The 24,716-nt window shown below is 37.2% G+C and overlaps 1 protein-coding gene across 1 annotated transcript in view; it reads left to right on the forward strand.

Moving 5' to 3' along the window:
• The window catches only part of GFPT1 (glutamine--fructose-6-phosphate transaminase 1), a 58,205-nt gene extending 33,773 nt beyond the window's left edge, over positions 1-24,432 (forward strand). Inside the window, exons 10-19 of the mRNA XM_049856414.1 lie at positions 1,060-1,223; positions 2,162-2,257; positions 4,277-4,374; positions 7,735-7,855; positions 8,255-8,412; positions 16,418-16,532; positions 16,938-17,065; positions 17,634-17,801; positions 18,775-18,936; positions 19,599-24,432. Of these exons, the coding sequence (XP_049712371.1) occupies positions 1,060-1,223; positions 2,162-2,257; positions 4,277-4,374; positions 7,735-7,855; positions 8,255-8,412; positions 16,418-16,532; positions 16,938-17,065; positions 17,634-17,801; positions 18,775-18,936; positions 19,599-19,643 (1,255 nt within the window). The 3' untranslated portion in view covers positions 19,644-24,432. The remainder of the gene's footprint in view (positions 1-1,059; positions 1,224-2,161; positions 2,258-4,276; positions 4,375-7,734; positions 7,856-8,254; positions 8,413-16,417; positions 16,533-16,937; positions 17,066-17,633; positions 17,802-18,774; positions 18,937-19,598) is intronic.
• Positions 24,433-24,716: the final 284 nt, after the last annotated feature.

Raw genomic sequence — 24,716 nt, forward strand, 5'->3', positions numbered from 1 at the left:
CCCATAGAGTTTCCAAGGAGCGCCTGGTGGATTTGAACTGCCGACCTTTTGGATAGCAGCAGTAGCACTTAACCACTATGCCACCAGGGTTTCCAGTGACTCTGTAAGTGACCTTTAAATCAGTGACCCCATTTTTCTTGAAACCTTGACAATTGTTGTCACTCTTGGCTATCCATCATTTTCCCTGATTTTTAGCAGATTTCTCTACTTTTTCGAATGGTCTCCTATCTCTGATTTTTTCTTTTTGCTTTTTATTGAGTTTCTATTTATTTCTCTCATCCATATATATGTAGCTTGACTCTCTTTTCTCTCTCCCTCCTCTCTTCTTCTTTTCTACTTTTTTTCTTAAGCCCTCTATGTTGATTCCCAGATTTATCCCTTTATCGTGAGCTCTCTTCCTATGTTGTCATTTCCTTGGGAGCCACATCTGGATTTCCTGTAGACACCTAAAACTCAGCTCATGTAAGTTAAACGTGTAATATTTCACTAAGAGCTCGTCCTCCCAATTACAAAAGTACAGCTGCTTCTGACCAAGATAATCTCCTTATTCTTCTAAACTGCAGCCACTTTCCCCTCGGGGTTGTTTGAAGCATCCTGTCTGTCAGGAAGCCTGTCTTTATTCCACAACATGACTTTTTCCTTTTCTGAGCCTGCACAATCATTTCATCTCTTATTTCCCCACATATGGTAGGTATTGATGTTTCTGTCCTGTATGCTCCCTGCAGTGTTCTCTCTCCATGTGGCACAGACACTTCATGATTGTGTCCCAACAAGTTTGGCAGAAAAACTTCTTTAAAAAATTAAGTGAAATTTAATCGAAAATAAATGTAGCATTAGACTCTGAAAAGATGCTGTCAGTTGATTACAATGTTTAATACATTATATTTGGGAGACGAACGAATGAATGAATCTATACCTTCAGAGAGAGTACAGGATGATAGAGTTTGCATTTCGCTATAGAGTTTGCATTTCGCTTTGGTCCTTGTGTCCTAGTTAAAGGTTGATCCGTAATAATTGTCTTTGACTATTGATTACAATATTTTCTTAAACGATCTACAGTGCTGTCATAGAGCACACCAATCGTGTCATCTTTCTCGAAGACGATGACGTCGCAGCGGTGGTGGATGGCCGTCTTTCTATCCATCGAATTAAACGAACTGCAGGGGATCACCCCGGACGAGCTGTGCAAACCCTCCAGATGGAACTGCAGCAGATCATGAAGGGTGAGCATTTTTGTCTTGTAGCTTGGTGTCCTTGGTGTCCACCTCCCGTCATACCGTATGAATCTGATAACACGTGCTGAGCGAAATCTTCCATGTGTTTGGTGAAGGAATAACCTCAGGAGGAGCTGTGAGCCTTCACAGAACGTATCTGATGGTTTTACATCAGTAGGACTCCTTCAAACTAATTCATGGTTTATTGTTTTTAACATTTTTTAAAAAGAGACTGATTAAGTAGTCCTTGACAGTTTTAAGATACTTTACAAATAAAAATATAATTTTCATTCTGTTCCTTATTCCTCTCTTAACCTTTCTGGGCTTCAGTTTTCTCATGTGTAAAACAGGGATAATAGGACCTACCTCATTAAGGCTGTTTTGGGGATGAGGAGCTAATATATGTAAAGCACTTAGAGCAGTGTCTGACACACTTAGTGAGCCCTACACAGTGTTTGTTGCTGTTAACTATTGTGATTATTATTTTCCTCCTTTCTGATGGAGTTGTAGTAGGAATAAAAGCTAACATGTATTGCATACCTATTATATGTCAAGTTCTTTACTATCTTAATCCACACTACAGTCCTGTGAACTAGCTGCTATTCTTGTTTTACAGATTAAGTAGTTTCCCCGCAACCACTTAGCTAGTAAAGGATAGAACCATGATTTGAGCCTAGATTGACTACAAAACGTAAGCTTTTCCTACTCTCCCATTTTGCTGTAACTGCGTATTTTCTCTTCACGTTGGGTAAAATGTATTTATCAAATCCTTTAAGTGGTCATGTATAAATGCCATTCTTTGTCACATGATCCTCTTTTTCCCACTTTATTTACTAAGATTAATTAAATTACTAAAATTAATTAAAAGAGGTGGAGTTTTAGTTATGTACAAATTTCTTATTCTTTGGTTCATTTTTCTTTTAATGATATAATTTATGTTATTTTAGGCAACTTCAGTTCATTTATGCAGAAGGAAATTTTTGAGCAGCCAGAATCAGTTGTGAACACAATGAGAGGAAGAGTCAACTTTGATGACTATACTGGTAATTACATGTGAATTATTTTATCATTACAGAGTCTCCTGTGGGGTTACCATTGAGAACCTGAAAGTTTCTTATCTTTTATAGCCTTGTGGAACAAGTATGGCTGTCTACCATCAGTGGAGCCCAGTCATTTTTTAAAAGTCCTTCAGTGTATCGTTAAAAGCATTAATGTCTTTGCAGTTCAGCAGCCATTTATTTGGCATCTGTGTACCAGGGACCATGTTGGGTACTATGAATTCTAACAAGAATGAGATTTTGTCCCCAGTTGGGAAGCTTACACATATCTGTTCAGCCTAGGCTCTCTCAGTTTAGAAATGAGTAAAGGTGTGAACTTCCCCAGAGATCTTTAGGTATTTGCCTGATGCCTTGTGGATAACCTCTGTCCCCACCTACATTTTAAAGGCAGAGGTGAGGGTGCAGTACTACTCTTGTTTCTGGAAATTCTGTCTAGACCTTGTGTCATGGTAGTCTGCACACCTTGTTGAGATGAGTTTAATATATCTATAAACTATTTATTGCTTTTTTTTTTTTTTTTTTTTGGTGAGCAGCTCTTTCATCATGACCAGTTTAGTGAACAGTTTAAGAAACAAGCTTTGGACTAAGCTTCTCAGTTAGGAATTAATTTTTGAGAAACAATACTGGTGTGCAAAAATCCTTAGTTCCTAAATCTGTTGTCATATGTCCACTATTAAGCATCTTCTCCTTTGTATCACATCCTGCTAATTGATAAACAGTTATTTCTCTGAATAAATGAAGGCTTTATATCTTTTTTTTTTTTTTTGAGGAGCATCAGATGCTCAGTAGGAGAGATTTGTTGAAGGCTGAATTATGAATTGAACAACTGCTCTGTGCAGAGCACCATCCTGAACATGCTTAACCTGTGAGGTCTGGAGTCCTTATCAAAAGTCCAAGGTTATAGGCATCATCTCTTAGGAACTGAGGACAAAGACCAGATTACTGTGGTTAAAGTTAAATTCTCAAATCCTACACAGGTCGTTCTCTCCAGCCAGATTTGGGACTTTCTGAGTATAGAACTGTGGGAACCACTCAGTGCCTTGAACAATATATTCACTTGGGGTGTGGGTGCACAGTGAATGTCAGTGGAATAATTGAATGGCTCGCTCGTGGAGTGGGTACGGAGGAGTGATAGAGCAATTGAGAATGACTCTTAGGTGTTTAACTAGAGCAGCTGGGTAAATGGTGATGGCATTTACCATAAAGAGAAGGACAGGGGAGTGAGTCTGTATTGTGTACAGAGCACTGTTCTTGACATCATACAGGAAATGAAGATAACTGAGATAGTTTTTTTCCCAGGCAGGTTTATTGAGATATAATTTAGATATATATAATAATATATTATTATGTATATATATAATTTATTGAGGTATAATAAAATACATCCTTAGTGTATAGTTCAAAGTCAAACCTCCACAACGTAATCATAATCCTAACTTCCATAACAGTTAAGACGTAGAACAGTTCCATCATTCCAAAAATTTCCTTGTGCCCCTTTGTAGTCAACTGTCTCCCAACCTCAGCCATGTAAAATGACGAAACAAACTATGTAAAAACACTAAACAAGGTAGAATGCGATAAATATTGTGGAGGCATGTAGAGGGGTGAGTAAGGTTAATTACAGGTATGGGGGACAGTTATTTGTGACTTGTTTATTTCTCAAAACTATAGAGGATTATTCCTTTTTGTGTGTGTGTGGTGAAAATATATACACAGCAAAACATACACCATTCAACAGCTTGTACAGTTCATACATTTTTCAGGCTGTGTCAGCATTTTCTCTGTCTCAATTCAAATTATTTCACCCCCATTAACTTTGACTCTCTGCTCCCTAAATGTCTCATCTGTGCTTTAGAGTTCCTATTGTGGAGAACTAGTCTTAGGAAGAATGTACATTCTTTATACTAGTGGTAGTGTTTCCCAGGTTGGCAATGAGCGCTCATGAAAAGTGATTCCTGTTTCATATGATTCTTTTCTAATTTTATACACAAAATTTTATTTCAGTGAATTTGGGTGGTTTGAAGGATCACATTAAGGAGATCCAGAGGTGTCGGCGTTTGATTCTTATTGCATGTGGAACAAGTTATCATGCTGGTGTAGCAGTAAGTGGCTTCCTAAAATTTTAATTAAGTGGTACGTTGGGTATTAGGAGATATCTGCAAACAAATAGTCCTTCTAGTGTATACCATATAAAAGTGTTTTCTATTAAAATATCCTGCTCTTTCATTTTTGTGGTAATAAAAATCAAGAGAGTGGAGGGAGAAATTTTAAGGGCTGCTTGGGATTATTTACCAGTGTGGAAGATCTGCTTTAGAAAGGTCCTTAGATTATCAGATAGAACACCTGAAGCTGACTTCATGAAAAGTAAAGTGTGGTAGAGTTTTTGGAGGATCCTAGACCTTGGTCTAGGGAGAGTTCCTGCTTCTGTAGTCATTGGGTTTTCTGTACCATTGTTCACTTGCCCCAGACAGATGGCAATGACTTACGTGAACCTCCACAGGAGTTTACTTGGTAGGTGCCTATCTGCAAAGAGATGAAGCCTGCTGTTTGTCAGACTCTTTCCACTGTTAGTTTGGAAGCTGAAATTCTGAATCAAGGACATTTATTGATTGTCAGTACAGAAGTATAGAAACACAAGGGTCTTTTAGTCCAATAAATCAGATCCACACGTCATTTCCTTATGAAGAGACAGTTTATGTGCTGTGATGTCAACTCTCATAGGTACAGAAGACCCTCACAGAGTTTATACTACTTAGGATAAACTAAAAATAACCCACAGCCATCAGGTTGATTCTGACTCATAGCAGCCCTGTAGGACAGAGTAGAAATGCCCCACAGAGTTTCCAAGGCTGTAATCTTTATGAAGGAGACTGCCACATCTTTTTCTCACGGAATGGATTCCCAAAATTCATGACATAGTAATTTTTCTTTTGCGGGGGCATAAATATTTATTCTCTTAACACTTGCAGGAGGCAGTCATTTAACCAGTAAGTGAAACTAGCTGGTCACCCAGCCCTTGCATCTCAACAAAGCTTTATTCTTCCCTGAAGCCTTTTTTTTAACTTTGGTGAAAAAGGTTTTGAAGAGAAAGTCTGTGCAGTATTATAGGGAAGAGGTCTAGGTGATGGTTCTGAGCATGAAAAAGAAGAATGAGTTAAAGACATTAGAGTAAATTACAGAAGGGACTCGCTAATTCAGTGGTGGCTTCAGTCTAGTTCAGAATGAACCCCTGATGCAGAAACAAAAAGTAGTTGATGGTGCTTTTTGATTAAATGCTTCATCTAATGCAAAGCCTGAATTTCTGGGTGGGAATTATATGTATGCTGTGCTAGAATTCTCCATTTCTGAGACTTTATAAGGTGTAAGGACATATATTTTTTTTGCAAATACTATAGTTAATAAATTCCCTCGTGGTTTATCATACACAATAGTGCCATTCGTTCCATTAATTCTAGTCTGGGTTTTGTTTTTGGTGTTTTGATGGCATCACATGTGAATGACACATTTGCAGAACTGCTTTTTTAGACTATTCTCTCTGTATCCTCAATATTGACAGCCGACAACACCCAAACCATTCTAAGTATAGCACGCTTTCTAAGGTGTTAATTGTCTCTGAGTTTTCCCAGCAGCATGCAAAGGCATGTATAACATTAGTCTCTAATGAAAATATGTCATTCTGCATATTTGTAAAGAGTTGCTTTTGCTGAAAAAACAAACCATTAGCACAGATATATCTTGAGATTACTTTTTGGGGGGTATATTTTAAATATCTAGTAAGTTTTGCCAGGTTTGTATCCTTTTTTATTTTGAAGACTGTAATTCCAGTGTAACATTTATACCCTCAACTGGGGGGAAAAGTTTGATTTACATTTGTTTGAGGGAAAGCACTGAGCGTTTTAATGTCAGTAAGTTATTTACATATAACTAGTAAGTATAATATGTCAGTGTAAAAGGTTAAAAATAGGAACATTTCCCTTCAGGAGCAAGGGAGAATGAAGAAAACTAAAGATACAAGGAAAAGATTAGTCCAAAGGACTAAAGGACCACAGCTACCATAGCCTCCACCAGACTGAGTCCAGTACAACTAGACGGTGCCCAGCTACCACCATTGACTGCTCTGACAGGGATCACAATAGAGCGTCCCAGACAGAGCTGGAGAAAAATGTAGAACAAAATTCTAACTCAGAAAAAAAGACCAGACTTACTGGCCTGACAGAGACTGGAGAAACCCTGAAAGTATGGCCCTGGACACCCTTTTAGCTCAGTAATGAAGTCGTTCCTGAGGTCTGCCCTTCAGCCAAAGATTAGACGGGCCCGCAAAACAAAAATGAGACCGAATGGGCACCACAGCCCAGGGGCAAGGACTAGGAGGCAGAAGGGGACAGGAAGGCTGGTAATGGGGAACCCAAGGTCAAGAAGGAAGAGTGTTGACATGTCATGGGGTTGTTAACCAATGTCCTAAAACAATATGTGTACTGTTTAATGAGAAGCTAGTTCTGTAAAACTTCATCTAAAGTATAATAAAAAAAAAAAGGAACGTTTTTCTGTACATGATGTTATAACATCGTTAAAAAGTGTTGACCCAAAGTTTTTTAATATTCTTTGGGAAGCAAAATAGAACAAAGCAGTTCTGTATAAATTCATGGGCACGTAAACCTTAAAGGGCTGTGAAGTAGGGGAACATTTACAGGCTTCACTACCGTGAAGGAGGAATGAGAGATGGGTCAAGGTGATCTCCGTAGTTACTAAAACAGTGCTAAATACAGACATCTGTATAAATATATATTATTTGCCACTTAAAAGTTTGTTTTTGTATTATTTCAATTTTCTGATGTTTAGAGTAAAAGGAATTTAGTTTGAGTGGAAATTTAGTAAAATGGAGCGTTAAGGTGTCTTCAAAGAGATGCATACTGCCCCCACCCCAGCCCCATACCATGGAGTTTGAAAATGTGAGCCTTCTTAAATGAGAGTTCCAAAATATATTGACATTTGAGGGGTAAGGGGGAGGAACAGTACTATTTATGAATACATTGTCTACTTAAAGTGTTTTTCACTGAGTGTTTGTACATCTTTGTTATCTCATTTTCAAGCGCTCAATGATTTAGGTGTTTCATGGATTTCCATTTCAAAGATCAGGAATTGAAAAGTTAGAGATGCCATGAAGCTGACTCACACGGTGTTTTTCCCACGTAACTTCTCTAGACATTTCACATGTGTGGGTGTATTTGCTTATGGGAATATATGCCTGGATAGTTGTCTAAAGAGACTTGTACTAGAATGTTAAAAGTGGTGGTGGGCTTTTAATTATTTTTTATGCTTTAATCTGTGTGTACTTCTTACAAATGTACATGTATCATTTTTATAATCAGAAAAAGTGCAAACAATACATGGAGTCCAAAGGACAGTGAAAGAGAGGACTGTTTGAAATAAGGTTACGTGACTCAGCCATCTTTTCTCTACAGACACGGCAAGTTCTTGAGGAGCTGACTGAGTTGCCTGTGATGGTGGAACTAGCCAGTGACTTCCTGGATCGAAATACACCAGTTTTCCGAGATGATGTTTGCTTTTTCATTAGTCAGTCTGGTATGCTAATTTAAAGACATAAAGAGAAGAAAAGTCATTCTTTCTATTAATTCTGGCATATCATGGTAAAAACAGTTATTTAAAGATACACTGGTATTACAGATGACTTGAAAAATACAGATTTGTTTTAGTATTACATAATTCTTCATGAGTTAGTAAAGTTAACACCTTACTTTCAAAGAGCTGAATTTCCCAGGATAGAGAAGGAAAAGAGATGTTAAAAAGCTTTTGTTAAAAGTTTTATTAATTAATTATTTTACGTGCATGTTTTATATTTAAAACAAATGATTCTGTTGAACATGTAATCAGTTTCTGGTTTTTGTTTTTTGCATCTAAGAGACAGCATATGTTGAAACCGTTCCCTGTGTCTTAGAGTGGGTTATCTTAATTTTTACACAGGCGAGACGGCAGATACCCTGATGGCTCTTAGGTACTGTAAGGAGAGAGGAGCTTTAACTGTGGGGATCACAAATACAGTTGGCAGCTCCATATCAAGGGAGACAGATTGTGGGGTTCACATTAACGCTGGTCCCGAGATCGGTGTGGCCAGTACAAAGGTAAGTTCTTGACTTTTTTTCTCATGTGATTATTAAATCCTAGCGTTGATGAAACAGACAGATCTGTGCCTTAGGCTTCATTTGCCTCATTGGTTGTTGAGTTACGGAACTCATTACTAATCGTTTTAAGACTTGAGAGTCAGTAATAGATAAAAGATTTGTCCCCCAGCCCCTGGATCTTAGCATTTAAAAGAAAAGGTTTCTGCTGGCTGTCCCCATTCATCACTTCCACTCCTTCTGCCAGGTGTGGTGGGATACATGGTGAGTGTAATGTCCCCTTCTTTTATTACGTATAGTCGAGAATTAGACAAGTAACAAATTAGAAACATCTAGTTTAATAATGATGTTGATGTATTTTTATTTACATATTCATGGTTTTTAAAAATTATGTCAGAAGGTATACACTACCTTTGAAAGTTTGTAAGGAGGAGTGTTATCACCTTTGGTATAAAATTTGGTGATTTAAAAAAAAGTAAAAGTAAGTATTGTATGATAATATGTTTCTCTGTAGATACAACATCTGTGGAGGTTTGACAGTATCTTCATTTTTTTTTTTTAAGACTTACTTTGCTCTTTGTAAAAAAGACTACTTTGCACTCTCAGCTGGAATATACATGGATTTAGTACTAGTCGTAAAAATAGGAAATTTGTGTAATTGTAGAATATGCTATTTCCAAATTTTAAGTTTCTCATTTTCTGTTTTTCTGCTTAAGTCAAATATTTCTTGCTAGTTGTCTGACAACAGGTCTGAGTGTCAGTGGATTTGAGTTTAATTAAAGGCGTGTGAAAGATGTTGTTGACGTGTGTGTATAACCACATTTGAATTTTTTTTCTTTTTGAGAAAAGTCTCATGGAGAGTTTTTGTGTGTGGAAAGTTTGTGATTGATTCTTATGTGAAAAGTCTGAGTGAGGTTTTGATTCTTGGCTATTTGATATTGCTAACACTGTAATTTACAGAGAGCTAAGACCTGAATTTCCTGAACGTGGTAGTTAAAACATGAAAGATGTTTGTCCTTGGTTTTCCATCCTGTGGCTGAGTAAATAACCGGCTGCCCTCAGCAGCAGCTTTCAGATTTTTGGAACAGTGTGCAGGCAGACAGCTTTCACTGGGGGATTGGAATCCCAGGGCCCCTTTTATTCATAACTTGTCATGAAACAAGAGCTTCAACATAGTGTATGTGGTATATGGGATCATACCACTGAATGCATGCTATTGCCTCACCTTTTTATAAAGCCCTTCTTGAACCGTGAGCTGCCAATTTCCAATTCTTTTGCTTATGAGAACTTTAATTTTTCCCAACATTTTATCATGATGATTTTCAAATGTATAGAAAGTTAAAAGAATTTTACGTTAACACTGATATACTTATTACCTGTATTCTGCCATTAACTTTTTGAAATAGCTTTATTGAGGCAGTCTGATAGATAAAACTGGAGTGTTATCTATGATGAATCACACCCACCTGACCGCTCACACACGACTTGTTTCCGTTCCTGAAGAGCATCTTATTCATAATATGGTGTAATGATACATTGTCTGCTTTGAATATAAGTTCCGATTTAGAGTTTAGCACTATTTGAAAGAGAAGAAACCAATATATAAAGGAAGAATTTTCATTTCCCCTGGCATTATTGACAAATAAGTGTATTTTGAAAATGCGGGAATATATGCTGCATTTTTTTAAAATTTGCTATCCAAAAGCATAATTCTTTATAATTTTGGAACATACCTCACAAGTCTCCTGCTCTGCAAAACATTCTTTCAAGCTTGAAGTTAAATTGTTTCCGTTTTTGTGTTCTCACACCACTTTTTCATGCTCCTGATACAGTATTTGAACTCCCTGCATATCCTTGAGGACAGTACCATGTCTTTGTGTACCCAGCGTGTTACACACTCTCTAGCTCGTAGTAACTGTGCAGTAAATATTTAATGAGTATAGGTTATCACTATGCAAAATGCTGTATGCTGTTGATTTTCACTAGTGGCTTACCATCTCAATTTCAGATATTCTTACGGTTCCTATATAAGAAAATAGGCATCTTTTTACAGCACATACTTTTAATTTCTTAAAAAGCAAATGACTCTCTTAAAAAATTTTTTAAAGTGTGGCTACTTCCATTTTTCTTGCATTTTAAAGTAATTTTGTTTTCTTCAGCTGCCTTAGACATTCAGGGCTTGGGGTTATTTAAAACTTTTGGGACATTTGGTCACAGACTATTTCTGAATGGTAAGTGTAGTTTATAAGTTAATGGGTGAAGGAAGTTGATTATTAATCCTGATCCTTGAGCCCAGTGGTGGAGCTAACGGAAGAATTCTGTAACCTTGGTTACAAATTCCCAACTTGGCCTGAGAAACTGTCAGGGTTAGAGGAATATCCCTCACTTTCTCGTAATGTCAGACCATAGACAACTTGATATTTCTGCAGGAATTGCTGGATATAAACATGCAGGTTCAGAAATTTTTGTATGTTATTGCAGGTGTTTCAAATTTCACCACAGTGCTGACTTTTGTTGATTTTTTAAAAAATAAACCAGTGTAACTTTATTTTTGGCTGAATAAAAAGAGAAAACTAAGTTTAAAAGTTCAGAGTCAACATTTTCATGGTAAATTCTTTTAAACCTCAGTAGATTGTAAATGTGGGGTGTAGCTGATTTTTCTCATAATTGATTTTCTAGTATGTATCAATGAAATGAAAATATGAAATTGGAAATTAAGTTGTAATCAAAATGGAATGAAAAAATGCATACATTAAACTTACTCTGTTTAACATTTGTACTTAAAAACCAGTTATGAGATGTTTTAAGTCCAAACAAAGAAACACTAATCTGTAGAATAATATTTTTAGTTATAAGCTGGAGGAGCTAGAATACTCATAACCTTTGAGTTGGAAACAATTTAGGTATCCCAGAAGTCCAAGATGTTGGGTCTCTGCCCTGATAGTATATTTTGCAATGAATCAGCTTATTAAAAGGTAAACTGAACTAGGGAGAGGTAGGCTGGGAGAGACGGCCATTTAGAATGCAGTTGTGCTCAGTAAGCTGGAGGCAGGGACTCCAGATCCACTTCACTGCCGTGGGAAAAATTCCGGTAGACAGGTGGAAACATAATAGGACTATGGGGACAGGTAGTTGGTAGGGGACTGTATGAGCAGCTGGTAGTGGGGGGTGAGAGAGTCCAGCAAGAGGAAATAGGACTCTCATTTACCTATCGAGGAGATAAGAATCATTATCAGGGTGATTTTATTTTATAGGAATCTCATTATCCACATCATAACAGGGAAATATTCACAAATGAAGTGATCCCTTATCCAGAGAAGAGTAAAAGAAATTCACCGTATAGTAGGACACACGTACACACACACACTCTCTCTCTCTCACACACACATGAAATAATTTTCTTAAAGTTAAAATTGTACATAACATGCCACTTTGAAAAATCATCTATATGAGACCAGTCAACAATTACTTTAAAACAAAGATGAGAATATAAGGGGCAGGGGAATTAGATTAATGGAAACGGACCAACTAGAACAGAAACATTGAGAATTGTGAAGAATGTAACCAGTGTCACGGAATGATTGGTGTAGATTGTTGAATGGGAACCTAAACTGCTGTGTAAACCTTCACTGAAGACACAATAAAATATATATGTATTTAAATTGTGTATAACACTGCAACTGATGATACTATAATAATCTTAGTGATTTAATAATAAAAATGTAAATAAAAGCCTCATATGCCCAAAGCATAAAGATGTTCCTCTAAATAACCATTGGGTTAAAAAATAGCAAAACTGCCATTAAAAATGCTATTTAGAAAAAAATAATTACAATGAACAATATGGGTAAAAATTTAGAGTGTGTGACCACAGTGATAGAGGCAAATTTATTGCTTTAAATGTTTTGCCTTTAAAAATAAAGCGAGTTAGTTATTTAACTCAAAAAGTTAGAAAACCCAATAAAGCAGGAGGAGGGAAACAGTAGAGAAAAACAAGCGAATGAGCTGTAAAACAGAAAGTCCCAGGACCTTTGTCTCTGGGGGCCCTAGCTGCTCTTCTGGAACCTTACTGGGGTTTAATCTGTGCGACTGTGATGCAGAGGCAGGAAAGATGGCCTTAGGATCTTTGTTAACATGATGTGTGGCTGTGACTACCAGTGGGTTAGGACTGACTATAGGAAACGTATTTGCTATCTCTGTCCTAGAAATTCTGTCCAGTTTAGTAAGAAACAATAAGCTACAACAATAGAAAAAGAAGAAGCAAAATTCCCCTTATTTGCAGTTGATATGATTGACTACCTGTAAAGCTTAAGAATATCAACCAGAAGACTTCCTAGAATGAGTAAGAATTAAGTAAGGTGCTTTATGCAAAACATGTGCAAAAATCTTCTCTATAAACCAATAGTATCTATGTAGAAAAGATGTGGCTATGGGGGGGCGGGTAGTGAATTCTATTTCCAATAACTATAAAAAATACCTAAAAGTAACTTTACCAAGCTATGTATAAGATGTTCTGTAAAGATTGAAAAGATGGAAACTATACATCATTGCTGACTTTTAAATTCCTAGCACAAATTGATGGACATGCCATATTTCAGGATGGGGGATTTGTTTTGTAAAGAAAAGACAGATGGAGTAGAACATAATTTCCCTAGTCCTGCAACAGAACTCAAGCGCATCAAAGAACTTAGACTACAGCAGATGTTATAGACCAGCAGAGAAAGGGAGGGGAGAAAATGGTGGGAATTGGCTCTGTGTGTGTGTGTGTATAAAACATATAAAAAGTTCTCACCTTGCACTAAAATTAGTTTCAAATAGGTGAAAAAAAGTCAGATTAAAAAGTAATAACGATAACAGAACTAAGAAATTTAAGAATAACTGATGTTAGGATGTAGAAGGATTGTGTAAGTTCAAAGGTACTGCATAGAAATTAAAAAATAAGACTTCTGTGCCGATAAATACTAATATAGAAGGTAAATCTAAACTGGGAGAAAGTATTTGAAATGTAAAGGCCTTCTTAAAACCAAAGTTAAAAAAAAAACTCAAGTTGAAAAACAGGTGAAGAACAATGAAGTTAAATTCTCAAAAAAGAAAATATAAATGACCAATAAACATGAAAAAAAAAATTTTATTGAATATGCATATTAAAGTAGTAGCAAGGGTCCATTTTCCAGCAGTCAGAATGGTAAAAATTTATTGAAAAAGTAATTCTTAATATTGCACAGATTGGGAATGGAAATACTCTTTTAGAAAAACAATTGGCAGTATGATTTAATAGCCTAGGGAAGTAAGCTGCTTTTGGTTGAAGCTTTCAACAGTAAAAAGTTACTCTGTATTGAACCTGCATGTCAGGCATTGTGCTGAGTGCCTTACTTTTTTTTTTTTTGGTACCTTAGATGAAGGTTTACAGAACAAATTAGTTCCTCGTTAAACAATATACACATTAAAACAATTAATATGCATATTGTTTTGTGACATTGGTTGTCAACCCCATGACATGTCAACGCTGTCCTCTTCTTGACCTTGAGTTCCCGGTTACCAGCTTTTCTGTCCCCTTCTGCCTTCTTGTCCTTGACCCTGAGGTTGTGTGCCCATTTAGTCTCGTTTTGTGTTATAGGTCTATCTAATCTTTGGCTGAAGGGTGAACCTCAGGAGTTACTTTAGTATTGAATTAAAAGGGTGTCCAGGAACCATACTCTCAGAGTTTCTCCAGACTCTGTCAGACCAGTAAGTCTAGTCTTTTTTTGTGAGTTAGAATTTTGTTCTACTTTTTTCTCCAGCTCTGTCTGGGACCCTCTGTTGTGATTCCTGCCAGAGCAGTTGGTGGTGGTAGCCCGGCACCATCTAGTTGTACTGGACTTAGTCTGGTAGAGGCTGTGGTAGTTGTGGTCCATTAGTCTTTTGGACTAATCTTTCCCTTGTGTCTTCATTCTCCCTTGCTTCAGACTGTGGGACCAGTGGAGTATCTTAGATGGCTGCTGACAAGCTTTTAAGACCCCAGATGGTACTCACCAAAGTAGGATGTAGAACATTTTCTTTATAAACTGTGTTATGCCATTTGAGCTAGATGTTCCTGGAGACCATGGTCTCCAACCCTCAGCCCAGTAATTGAGTCCCTCAGGGAGTTTGGATGTGCCTCTGAAGCTTCCGTGATATTGCCCTGGTCAAGTTGTGCTGACTTCCCCAGTATTGTGTACTGTCTTAACCTTCACCAGAGTTACCACTTATCTGTTGTCTAGTTTGTGTTTTTCCCGCTAACCCCCTACTCTCCCCCTGCCCCCTCCCCCGTTGTTTGTTAGGGGCCTTCAAGTCAGTTCCAACTCATAGCTACCCTGTGTACAATAGAGCGAAACACTGCCTGGTCCTGTGCCATTCTCGTTATTGTTGTTACGCTTGAACCCTTTGTTGCAGCCCCTTTGTTAGTCCATCTTGTTGAGGGTCTTCCCCATTTTTGATGACCCTCTACTTTACCAAGCATGATGTCCTCAAGAGACTGATCCCTCCTGATAACATGTCCAAAGTATGTGAGACATAGCCTCGCCATCCTTGCTTCAAAGGAGCATTCTGGCTGTACTTCTCTCCCTAGTAACCATCGAGGATTGTTTCTTTCTGTGTATAAACCTTTTCTAATGAGTTTTTACAGTAGTGGCCTCCTACAGTATTTGTCCTTTTGTGATTGATTTATTTCATTTAGCATAATGCCCTCCAGATTCATCCACGTTACGAGACGCTTCACAGATTCATCCTTGTTCTTTATTGTTGCATAATACTTCATTGTGTGTATGTACCACAGTTTGTTTATCCATTCGTCTGTCGATGGGCACTTAGGTTGTTTCCCTCTTTTTGCTATTGTGAATAATGCTGCAGTGAACATGGGTGTGCATATATCTATTCATGTGACGGCTCTTAATTCTCTAGGATATATTCCTAGGAGTGGGAGTGTGAGTGCTTTACATTTGTCTCATTTAATTCTCAAGACGATCTTGTCCATATCATGTGCCTTTAACAGATGAGCATCTAAGGCCTAAAGAGATAAAGAAAATTGCACAAGGTTATGACAAACCAGTAAGCAAGAGAGAAAGAACTCTGTCTTGGGAAAATACTTATAATGTTAATTAGGGGTAAAAGCAAGTTATAAAATGGAACCTGCTAATAATTTTCTTAACGATATAAAGACAGAAAAAAGAAAAGCATAATAAAGACTAGAAGAGAGTATTCACAAATGTTCTTGATAGCATGTTAATATAATTAATCCTATTGTTGTTGTGTGCCTTCAAGTTGATTTCCGACTCATAGCGACCCATGTGACAGAGTAGAATAGCCCTGTAGGGTTTCCTAGGCTGTCATCTTCACGGGAGCAGATTGCCAGCCCTCCCACCCCCACCCAGCGACTGGTGGGTTTGAACCACTGACTTTTCAGTTAGCAGTTGAGCACTTAACATTGCTAATTAATTGGGGATTATTCTTATTTCTGTTTACTTTTCTAAGGTAAACTTTTATATTTAAAACAAAGTTTTTTTTAAAAAACAAAGGAGTGAGAAATGGGCAATAGGGCAAAGGTGAAAAACACCAAAGAACCATTTTAAAAGAATCCAACAAAACTAGTTTAAGTACTCCCAAGGGAGTCCTTCAGCTCCTTGGTTTTTGACGTATGTGGGAAACTTAATTTGCTTAGGCACGTTCAGATATACTCTTCTACTCTTCTTCTTTTGGCTTATCTTCCTTTCTCAGGAGGTGTTAGACATTTCGTAAGCATCCAGTGTATCATAAGGTGTTTTTATGTTATAAATGGTAAAATAAAGATTAAGACGATTGTTCAAGATTCAGAAATGGAGACTGTTGGTGGATTGGTTCCATTCATGTTACTAATGCTGCTTTTAAAAGATGAGTCATGTATACTATAAAACCAGTGGGAGTTTTTTTCATTTTCATCTTTCTTCAGATTAAACATTCCAAGTTCTTAAAATGCAGCTGCCACTCATTCTCCTGCTTTTTTTGTGGTGCTTAGGCTTACACTAGCCAGTTCGTGTCCCTTGTGATGTTCGCCCTCATGATGTGTGATGACAGGATCTCCATGCAAGAAAGACGCAAAGAGATCATGCTCGGGTTGAAACGGCTGCCTGGTACGAAGATGGTCCCACGTTACTCTTGTGGTGTAAGGGAGCGGGTAACGGATGAAATTACCTGCCTGTCCTTTGAAGCTATTTAGTCAGTAAGAGCTTCCTACGTTTGTTCCCGTGCTTAAAAAAATCCCATACTTATATCATGGAAAAATAGAAATTTTGTTGATGGCGCAGTGGTTAAGAGCTCAGGCTGCTAACCAAAAGGTCGGCAGTTTGAATCCACCAGCCACTCCTTGGAAACCCTAGGGGGGCAGCTCTGCTCTGTCCTGTAGGGTCACTGTGAGTCGGAATCTACTTGACGGCATACGAAGCAACGACAACAGCAGTCAGTATATTATTATTATTAGGTCTGTTCAGTTTATTGTCCTTTTTTTCATAGCTTTTGCTAATATTACTTCTTAACAGATTTGATTAAGGAAGTGCTGAGCATGGATGACGAAATTCAGAAACTTGCAACAGAGCTTTATCATCAGAAGTCAGTCCTGATAATGGGACGTGGCTATCATTATGCTACTTGTCTTGAAGGGGCACTAGTAAGTTTTCTCGCTTACAATTAATGCAATCTGTTGACTTATGGGCCTGAAACACAGTAATACTTTTAGACTGAATGAAGGAAATGAGCAAAACTTTTAAAAGTGCCTTTATGTGCATGCCTCTGGTTTGTTTACCTTGAGGTAGTGCTGTAAAAGAGTACTCCATTCCAAAGTGAAAACAAGGAGAGTATTTTTTAGCATGATAACTTGTAAGTAACTTAGGTTAATTTGTTGCCCAAATGTGGAATAAAGATAGTTTAAGCTCTCTAAGATGTGAAATTGAATTGAGGTCAAGCATGAGGTAAGTAGGAGAACAGTTAAAAAGAAATATGAGTAAGTTCACGATAATCTAAAATCTTCAGAAAGTTCTTGTGGTGTTTTAAAACTTCTAATTATTTAACTTATTATAGAAATAATGACCCCTTAACCTGTTAGCAATATTTAGTGGTCCTTTAATACTTTGGATAAATAGACAGTGACTGAAGACGTCAGAAACTTTGTATAAAATGTACTTAAGGATGGGTTTTTGAAAAACAGACTGAAGACTAACCTGACTCTTTCCTGTTAGAAAATCAAAGAAATCACCTACATGCATTCAGAAGGCATCCTCGCTGGTGAGCTGAAACACGGCCCTCTGGCCTTGGTGGATAAGCTGATGCCTGTCATCATGATCATCATGAGAGACAACACTTATACCAAGTGTCAGAATGCTCTTCAGCAGGTGGTTGCGCGGCAGGTGAGCCAGGTTGCTTGAGGACACCATGGGGACCTACGGGGCGGGTTCCTAAAGCTTATTGGAATTTTATGAAATTTGAAGTGATAGACCAGCGCCATTAAGTGGCTACAAAACATATTCACACTCAGGTCATTTGCTTACGAATACAACCTTTGAGGTTTACATGTGAGCAATCTACGGGAAGACTCAGTTTTGACGTGCCCCAGCTCATAATTCTCATAATAGGCAGAACCAAGACCAAAACTTAGGCCTTGGTCTGCAGGTCCTGTCCTTTCTCGATTGCTGCTGCCTTTAAGTTGTTATTGTTATTAGATGGCTGATGATGAGTCTGTTCTAACTCATAGTGAACCTGTGTACTACAGAATGAAATATTGCTTGGTACTGTGCCATCCTCAAAGTCATTGCTGTTTTTGAGCCCATTGTTGTAGCCACTGTGTCAGTCCATCTCGTTGCAGGTCTTCCTCTTTTTTTTTTTTTTTGCTGGGGCCTCTACTAAGCCTGGTGTCCTTCTCCAGGGACTGGTCCCTCCTGATAATTTAAATGCATATTTCAGGAGAAACTTAATATTTAGACTTTATATTAATATTACAGATACTTTGCTTAACTGAGATTTCTTCAGATCAGTTGGCTTTATATATAAATTCCCAAAGATATTACTCCCTGGGGACAAGACTTTATTAGGAAGGCACAAGCTAGTGATTACAGACGTGAGTTTTGAAGGCAGACAGACAGGCCTGGATTCAAGTACTGAGCCTGGTATTTCTTAGTTCTGTGAGTTTAAACAAATTTCTGAACCCCACTAAGCCTTCATTTCCTAACTCTGAGATCATCCGACTGACTTCACAGGACTGCGAGTTTAAATAAGTCCGTGTCGGTGAGGCCACATGTGGGTTGTGCAGGGCAAAATTTGCTACAGCCCTGCCTTTGGTTGCCACTGATGTGTGCGTGTGTGTGTTTGGATTTTCTTTCTCAGGGGCGCCCCGTGGTGATTTGTGATAAGGAAGATACTGAGACCATTAAGAACACAAAACGAACAATCAAGGTGCCCCACTCAGTGGACTGCTTGCAGGGCATTCTCAGCGTGATCCCCTTACAGTTGCTGGCCTTCCACCTTGCTGTGCTGAGAGGCTACGATGTAAGTGGTCCACCATTGCCAGAATCTTCTGATGGCTCTTCACACTGGATACAACTTTTCTTTCCCAGGTTTTAACAATAGCATGTGGGGGATCCATCAGATAAATATCTGTCACCTGATATATTTGCATGGCCTGATTTTTAGGTTACATCATAACATTTCTTGCCCATAGAACTTGGAGGAACCTTGGAGGCCATCTCCAAGATTGTGACTTTCTTTGGGGAGTCTTTGCCTATTTTCTTGTTATAACCCAAAAAAACGTATTTCTTAACAGGGAAGCTATTGGCATTTTGAGGCAGGACAATGCTTTGTTGTTTGGGACTGTCCTGCACATTGCTGGACTTTTTTTATTCCTGTTCTCATCTGTCATTGTGACAACATTCTTCACTTACCCATTTCCAGTGTTCCCCAAGAGGCCCCCACCTCTACAGAGGACTGTGGTAGCTTTTCGCATGCTGAATTGACTCCTTTAGAATTCTTATTCCTAACTGAATTCAGCTTTTCTCAAGATACTTTACCATTATATTTTCTGATCTAATTTCTTGTGGTTTATAATGAAGATGGTTAATGAGCATATTATTCCTTTTTAACAAAAATATTTTGCTTTAGGAAACCCCCCTCCCCAACCTATATAATCTCTCAGATCTTGTTTTTTTTTGCAGGTTGATTTCCCACGGAATCTTGCCAAATCTGTGACTGTGGAATAAAGAGCACCTAAACTCTGGGCAATTGAGCAACACAAGACACCTTTTGTATTTAAAACCTTGATTTGAAATATCACCCTTTTAAGCCTTTTTTAGTAAATCTTTATTTATATATCGGTTATAATTATTCCACTCAGTTAGTGGTTTTTGTGAAAATTACCTCTTCTATTTTTACAATAATTTGTGGGGGAGTTTGAATAATGGAATCTATGTCAGAAAGAGATTTTAACTGTCATTTTCTTTAAAGAACGTTGGGTATTGAATTTCTGGAACCTCCACTTCAATCTGAGAGGATCGTATGTTTTTAAAATCGTTGGCATTTGTTTACCATGGTATTCGGACTATTGAAAGAGTAATGGGTAAAATTGAAAAATCTAAAGCCAGCAGCAATGTATCCTAATACTTGGATATCTAATTAAGGCTTTTTTCAGTTATACATAAAGAGATGTTGTGACTGATTTTGAAACTTGTTTCTGCTTGGTTTTGAAATCAACCTATAAAGCTGAAAAACTGAAACTTTTTCTTGATGGGACTTTATATCTAGGTTAGGTTGACCTTAATTTCTCAAACTTGTTGCCTGTAAGAATCTGTAGGTTGAGACAATTTAGGAAGCAAAATATTACAGTAATGCCTTGGTTTTCCCCAAACCTTAACAAAATGTATTTGCACAAATTTATAGCACAAACTTTAAATGTGAGCCACTTAGGACATCCGACAATATGATTTTGAATTTGAAGACGGGATGTGTCCGTGTTGGGCATCCTACTCCTTGTTTTTTCATCTCCCAAAAGTGGTTATTTTTATTTTCTTGTACCTGCAGTCTTTTATTTTTTAAGTAACTGCTGAATGACTTGTTCTTTCAAATCCTAACAGAGAGCTGCTATGAAGGTGTACATTAAATCAATAGTGATAATATTGATGTCATACCTCTTCAACTTTGTCCCAAGGAAGAATTTCTTGCAGTGACTTTTTCCTTCCCTTCACTGTTTTGTTTCACTGTTTTGTTGCATAAAACTAGTACCTTAGTGTCAGCTTGGAAGAGCTGCAAGTCTTTGGAACAGTCATTTGACTCTAAAAATGTATGGTAATATAGGCTCAGAAAAACTAGATGCTTTATGTTGATATTGGTGAAAGAGTGCATCAAATTTAGTAGTATTTCCTAAATATTTTTCTCTTTGTATTTTCTGCATCCTGCCCCTTCCCTTCCTCTGTCCTTACCTCTTTCCCTCCTTCCCTTTCTTTCAAGTCTTTTATTTTCTTCTACAGTGAATTTTTTCTGAATGTTCCTTTGCCCATTTTGCTATTGGGGCAGTCATCTTCCTTAACGATTACTAGAAGTTCTTTACGTGTTTGACATATTAATCCTTTGTCGTATACATTGCAGATACATTTTTTTTTTTTCTATTTTGTCATTTACCTTTTGTTAATGGTGGGTTTTTGCAGGAATTATTTCTAATTTTTTTGTAATCAAATCTGTCTCTTTAACCTTATGGTTTTCATCTGCAATTATATTTGGAAAGGCTTGAGGAGAAAGGTAGGGCCTAGATCCCAGAGAGTCTGCAGTTTATCTTGGAGCAGTGGGTATGGCACTATTGGAAGTGGAGCTTAGATTTGTGGGGTGTAGATGGAGGAGGCTGTTGCCATGGTCCAGGCTCAAGACAGTGAGGATCTGACTGGCAGAAGTGCATCCAAGAGGACTTTTTAGAGGGTCTTCTTTTTTTTTTTAATAGCAGTAAAAGACTAATGTTAATTATAACTATTGTCTGCTGCAACTTACGTGATTTTCTAAGAAGCACACGTCATTTAAAAGTATTTATTAAAAAATTAATAACTCACACTGAATTTGTGAAGGCCAAAGAAATTGAAGGGAATGGTAAAGAAAGATCTTTTAGTCTTCTGATGTCAGTGTATTTTGTAGATTTTGTGTACAAGAATACCAGACACAGTGTTTTACCCATGGAAACAGATTTCAGGGTACTTTACTTGGTTCTGTTAGAATCTCTAGACGTTTTAGCACAAATCATTTTTTTCCACCATATCTCCCTAGCTTAACTTAATCATATCTTTACATCTATGACAGTCGCAACCAGCAAGACTGATAACACTAGCTTCAAATACCAATAGTATCCAGGGTTAAAATAAAAATCACACTTAACTAGCGGGACTGTAAAGTTATGCCATATTAATTTGTCTGTAGTAGCTTGATATCAAAGATTTTATGGAATATACCATAAATAATGGCTATTGAGAACATCTTAGGAAATTTTTGAATTACCTTTCTTATGTATATCGTTTTCAGAATGAATATATAAATGACCCTGTTAGCTTTTTAAATGTTCTCTGGTTGAATGTGTTTTTGCTTAAATAAAACTTTTGGTATTTGTTTAAATAATAACTTCTTATGAACTGGAAATTTTAGAATCGTCCTTGCTTTGTTTCAGTTTTCTGTTCTTTGAGTGTTTAGTTTATTTACTGAGCCAGTTGGTTATTTCTTCCTCATGTCTTGTAAGTGCAGTGACTCTTAAGCCTGAACTGTGAATAAATTACCAAAAACTTGCTGAGAGTTGCATTTTGGCGTAGTTTGCCAACATTTGAGGTGTATATGCTCTTGCAGCTGTGTTAAAGATTGTATTGTGTTAAGAATGTAGCCCATGTTTGGTTCAGTAGTTAGTAAACATTTCTGATGCCAAAAGTTTATTCTTTAATTCTGCTTAAAAAAAGAACGATTGTATAAATATTGTCAAAAGCTGCATGTCTCCAGCCCAACCTCCCAGGTGTTTGAGAAAGACTCAGATAAAACAAATGCTGTAGTCTTTTTGGTATCACACTCCATAGATACTCTTTCACGTCTGTTTAAATTTTTGCAATAATGTTTGTAGCAAAAGGGGGATACTCCAGGTAGATGAATAGCGAGACAGCATGCATCTCAAATCTAAAGTCTCTCTGCATCTGGCAGTATATTAATTATGGAACAAAGATTCTTTTCAGAAACAGCAAGCTGGAATCTCTATCCCTAGTGCTTATGGCACTTGCAGTATTTTGCAGGAGACAGTTAAGCCAGGGTGGTGTGAATGAATAGATGGGCTGTTTGCCTCTCCAGGAGAGTGGACCCCAGAGGCTGGTCTCCGCTCTCCTGGTTGCTCTGCAGCAAGGCCCAGGGCTGCCACACCAGCACTGGTCATTTTTTCCACAGGCCCCATTTTTGGCATAAAATTCAGCTTTACTCCTAACGAACAGTTTTCTCTCAAATCAGCTTTTCGTATTTACTGAGTGCTTACTAATGGCCAAGAAATAATTTCTCTAAAAGTTAAGAGGCCACTTTTCATTGGAGTGAGATTTGGGAAAAATTTTAACTTTTTGGGTAAAGGAAAGAAGTAAGCATTCAGTTTTTCCTGATGAATCTGAAGGTGAAAAGTTTTCTCTCGTTCTTTAGATGATGTAGGAGCCTTATTAGCTTATTAGGCATCTGGAGGAATAAACTAATCTTGTAATAATGCACAGGAAATTTACCAGGTATAGCTGACCCCTGCCCAGGAAGTATAGATGTGTGTGTTTATATAGATACAATTCCCTTTTTGGTTAGTGTGTATACAGAATTATTTCCAAGGTTGGAAAGGGACATTTGTGGACTTTATATTAGCATGACTCATTGACTCAGATTCCGAGGTTCATTTATGTATTTTCTCATAAAAATGCTATTGTGCAGCCACACTTGCCTTTTTATATTTCAGGAGATTTTGAGTATGAAATATAGGTGTGTAGTTGAAAATAGAGAGTAAAAAATCAAGCTTGTAGAATTTGAGAAATGTTCTTTGAATAGAATTGTAGCCAATTCCTCCCCATTTATATATCAGTCTCCTCTGTGTGTAAAATTAAAAAGTGTTTGTGTTCGTTAGGATGAAAGCAATTAGCATATTTTTATATGCTTTCAATTTTTTGCAGCATACTGAATGATTTAGAAGTCTGCAACAATCCAAAAACCTAAGCCACCAAATAACGGCACATCACAAAACTCACAGATACATATATATAAAAATTTAGTGGTTCCTGTGTACCTGGGATCTTTAGGAGTTAATTTCTGCCTCTTACTCAACTTGTAAGTTTTGAAATGGAGATAAATATACTGAGGTCTTGGAAGGAAAATTGCTGGAATTCTCAAAGCATATAAGTAAATACTCATTGAGAATTGTAGCTATTTTTTTTTTTTTTTAACATAAAGGGGAGATGATGGAAACAGTATTGGGAGCCAGGTATAACTCCTTGGTACTTAACTAAAGACATTCTTAATGTATGAGACTCAAAGGTTGATGTTCACTAATTTAGATTGTCATACAACATCCAGGCCGCCAAGGCCTAGATGTATCAGGATCACTAGTTTGCTTCTGTGAACATCCCCCTTTAGGTGACATCGTTGTCCTCATTAGGAAAAGTCAGTCGTCAGTCATTGATGTTTTACTGTGGCAAGTTGAGTGTGAGATGGGCTCATTAGAAAGCTGGATCCATCATCTTGAAATAATGTACTTAATGGAATGGAAACTATCTGAGAAAAAAGGGCTTAGTTTCTAGGCAAAAGAAATAACTACATTAAATTCTAGTATCTCTGTGTTAGACTTGAATGTGCCCAGCCAGTTTGATTTAGGGGGGGCTTTTGTTTTTTTCTCTATTGTACTTTGTATGTAGAGTTGTTTTGAAATTTCAAGCATATTTGCTTTGAACTTTATCCCTTGCTTTTTTAATTTTATGTGATTCCTTTGAATAAAATAAAAACCTAATATTGACTTTATTATTTACTTTCACCATTCCTATGTAGAGACCTAGCAACTATGGAAGTCTTTGTAGGATTTTCTATCTTATGTTCTTGGTTATTAACTTGGATCAATGTGTTGTTACTAAAGTTTAAAACATTTTTTTTTTGAAAGAAAAAATTAGTTTGGGAACTTTTTCATACACAGTCTTTTTGGAGCTTTAAATGAAATAGGAAAGTATGCTGTCCTCTGAATACAGAATTGACTTTATTGACACACCGTTAGTAAATTAGGTGCTTTGAGTTTTTGTCTCTGTAGTGGATTTATACAA

Source organism: Elephas maximus, chromosome 17 (assembly GCF_024166365.1).
Source record: "Elephas maximus indicus isolate mEleMax1 chromosome 17, mEleMax1 primary haplotype, whole genome shotgun sequence".
In the NCBI taxonomy this organism is placed as follows: domain Eukaryota; kingdom Metazoa; phylum Chordata; class Mammalia; order Proboscidea; family Elephantidae; genus Elephas; species Elephas maximus.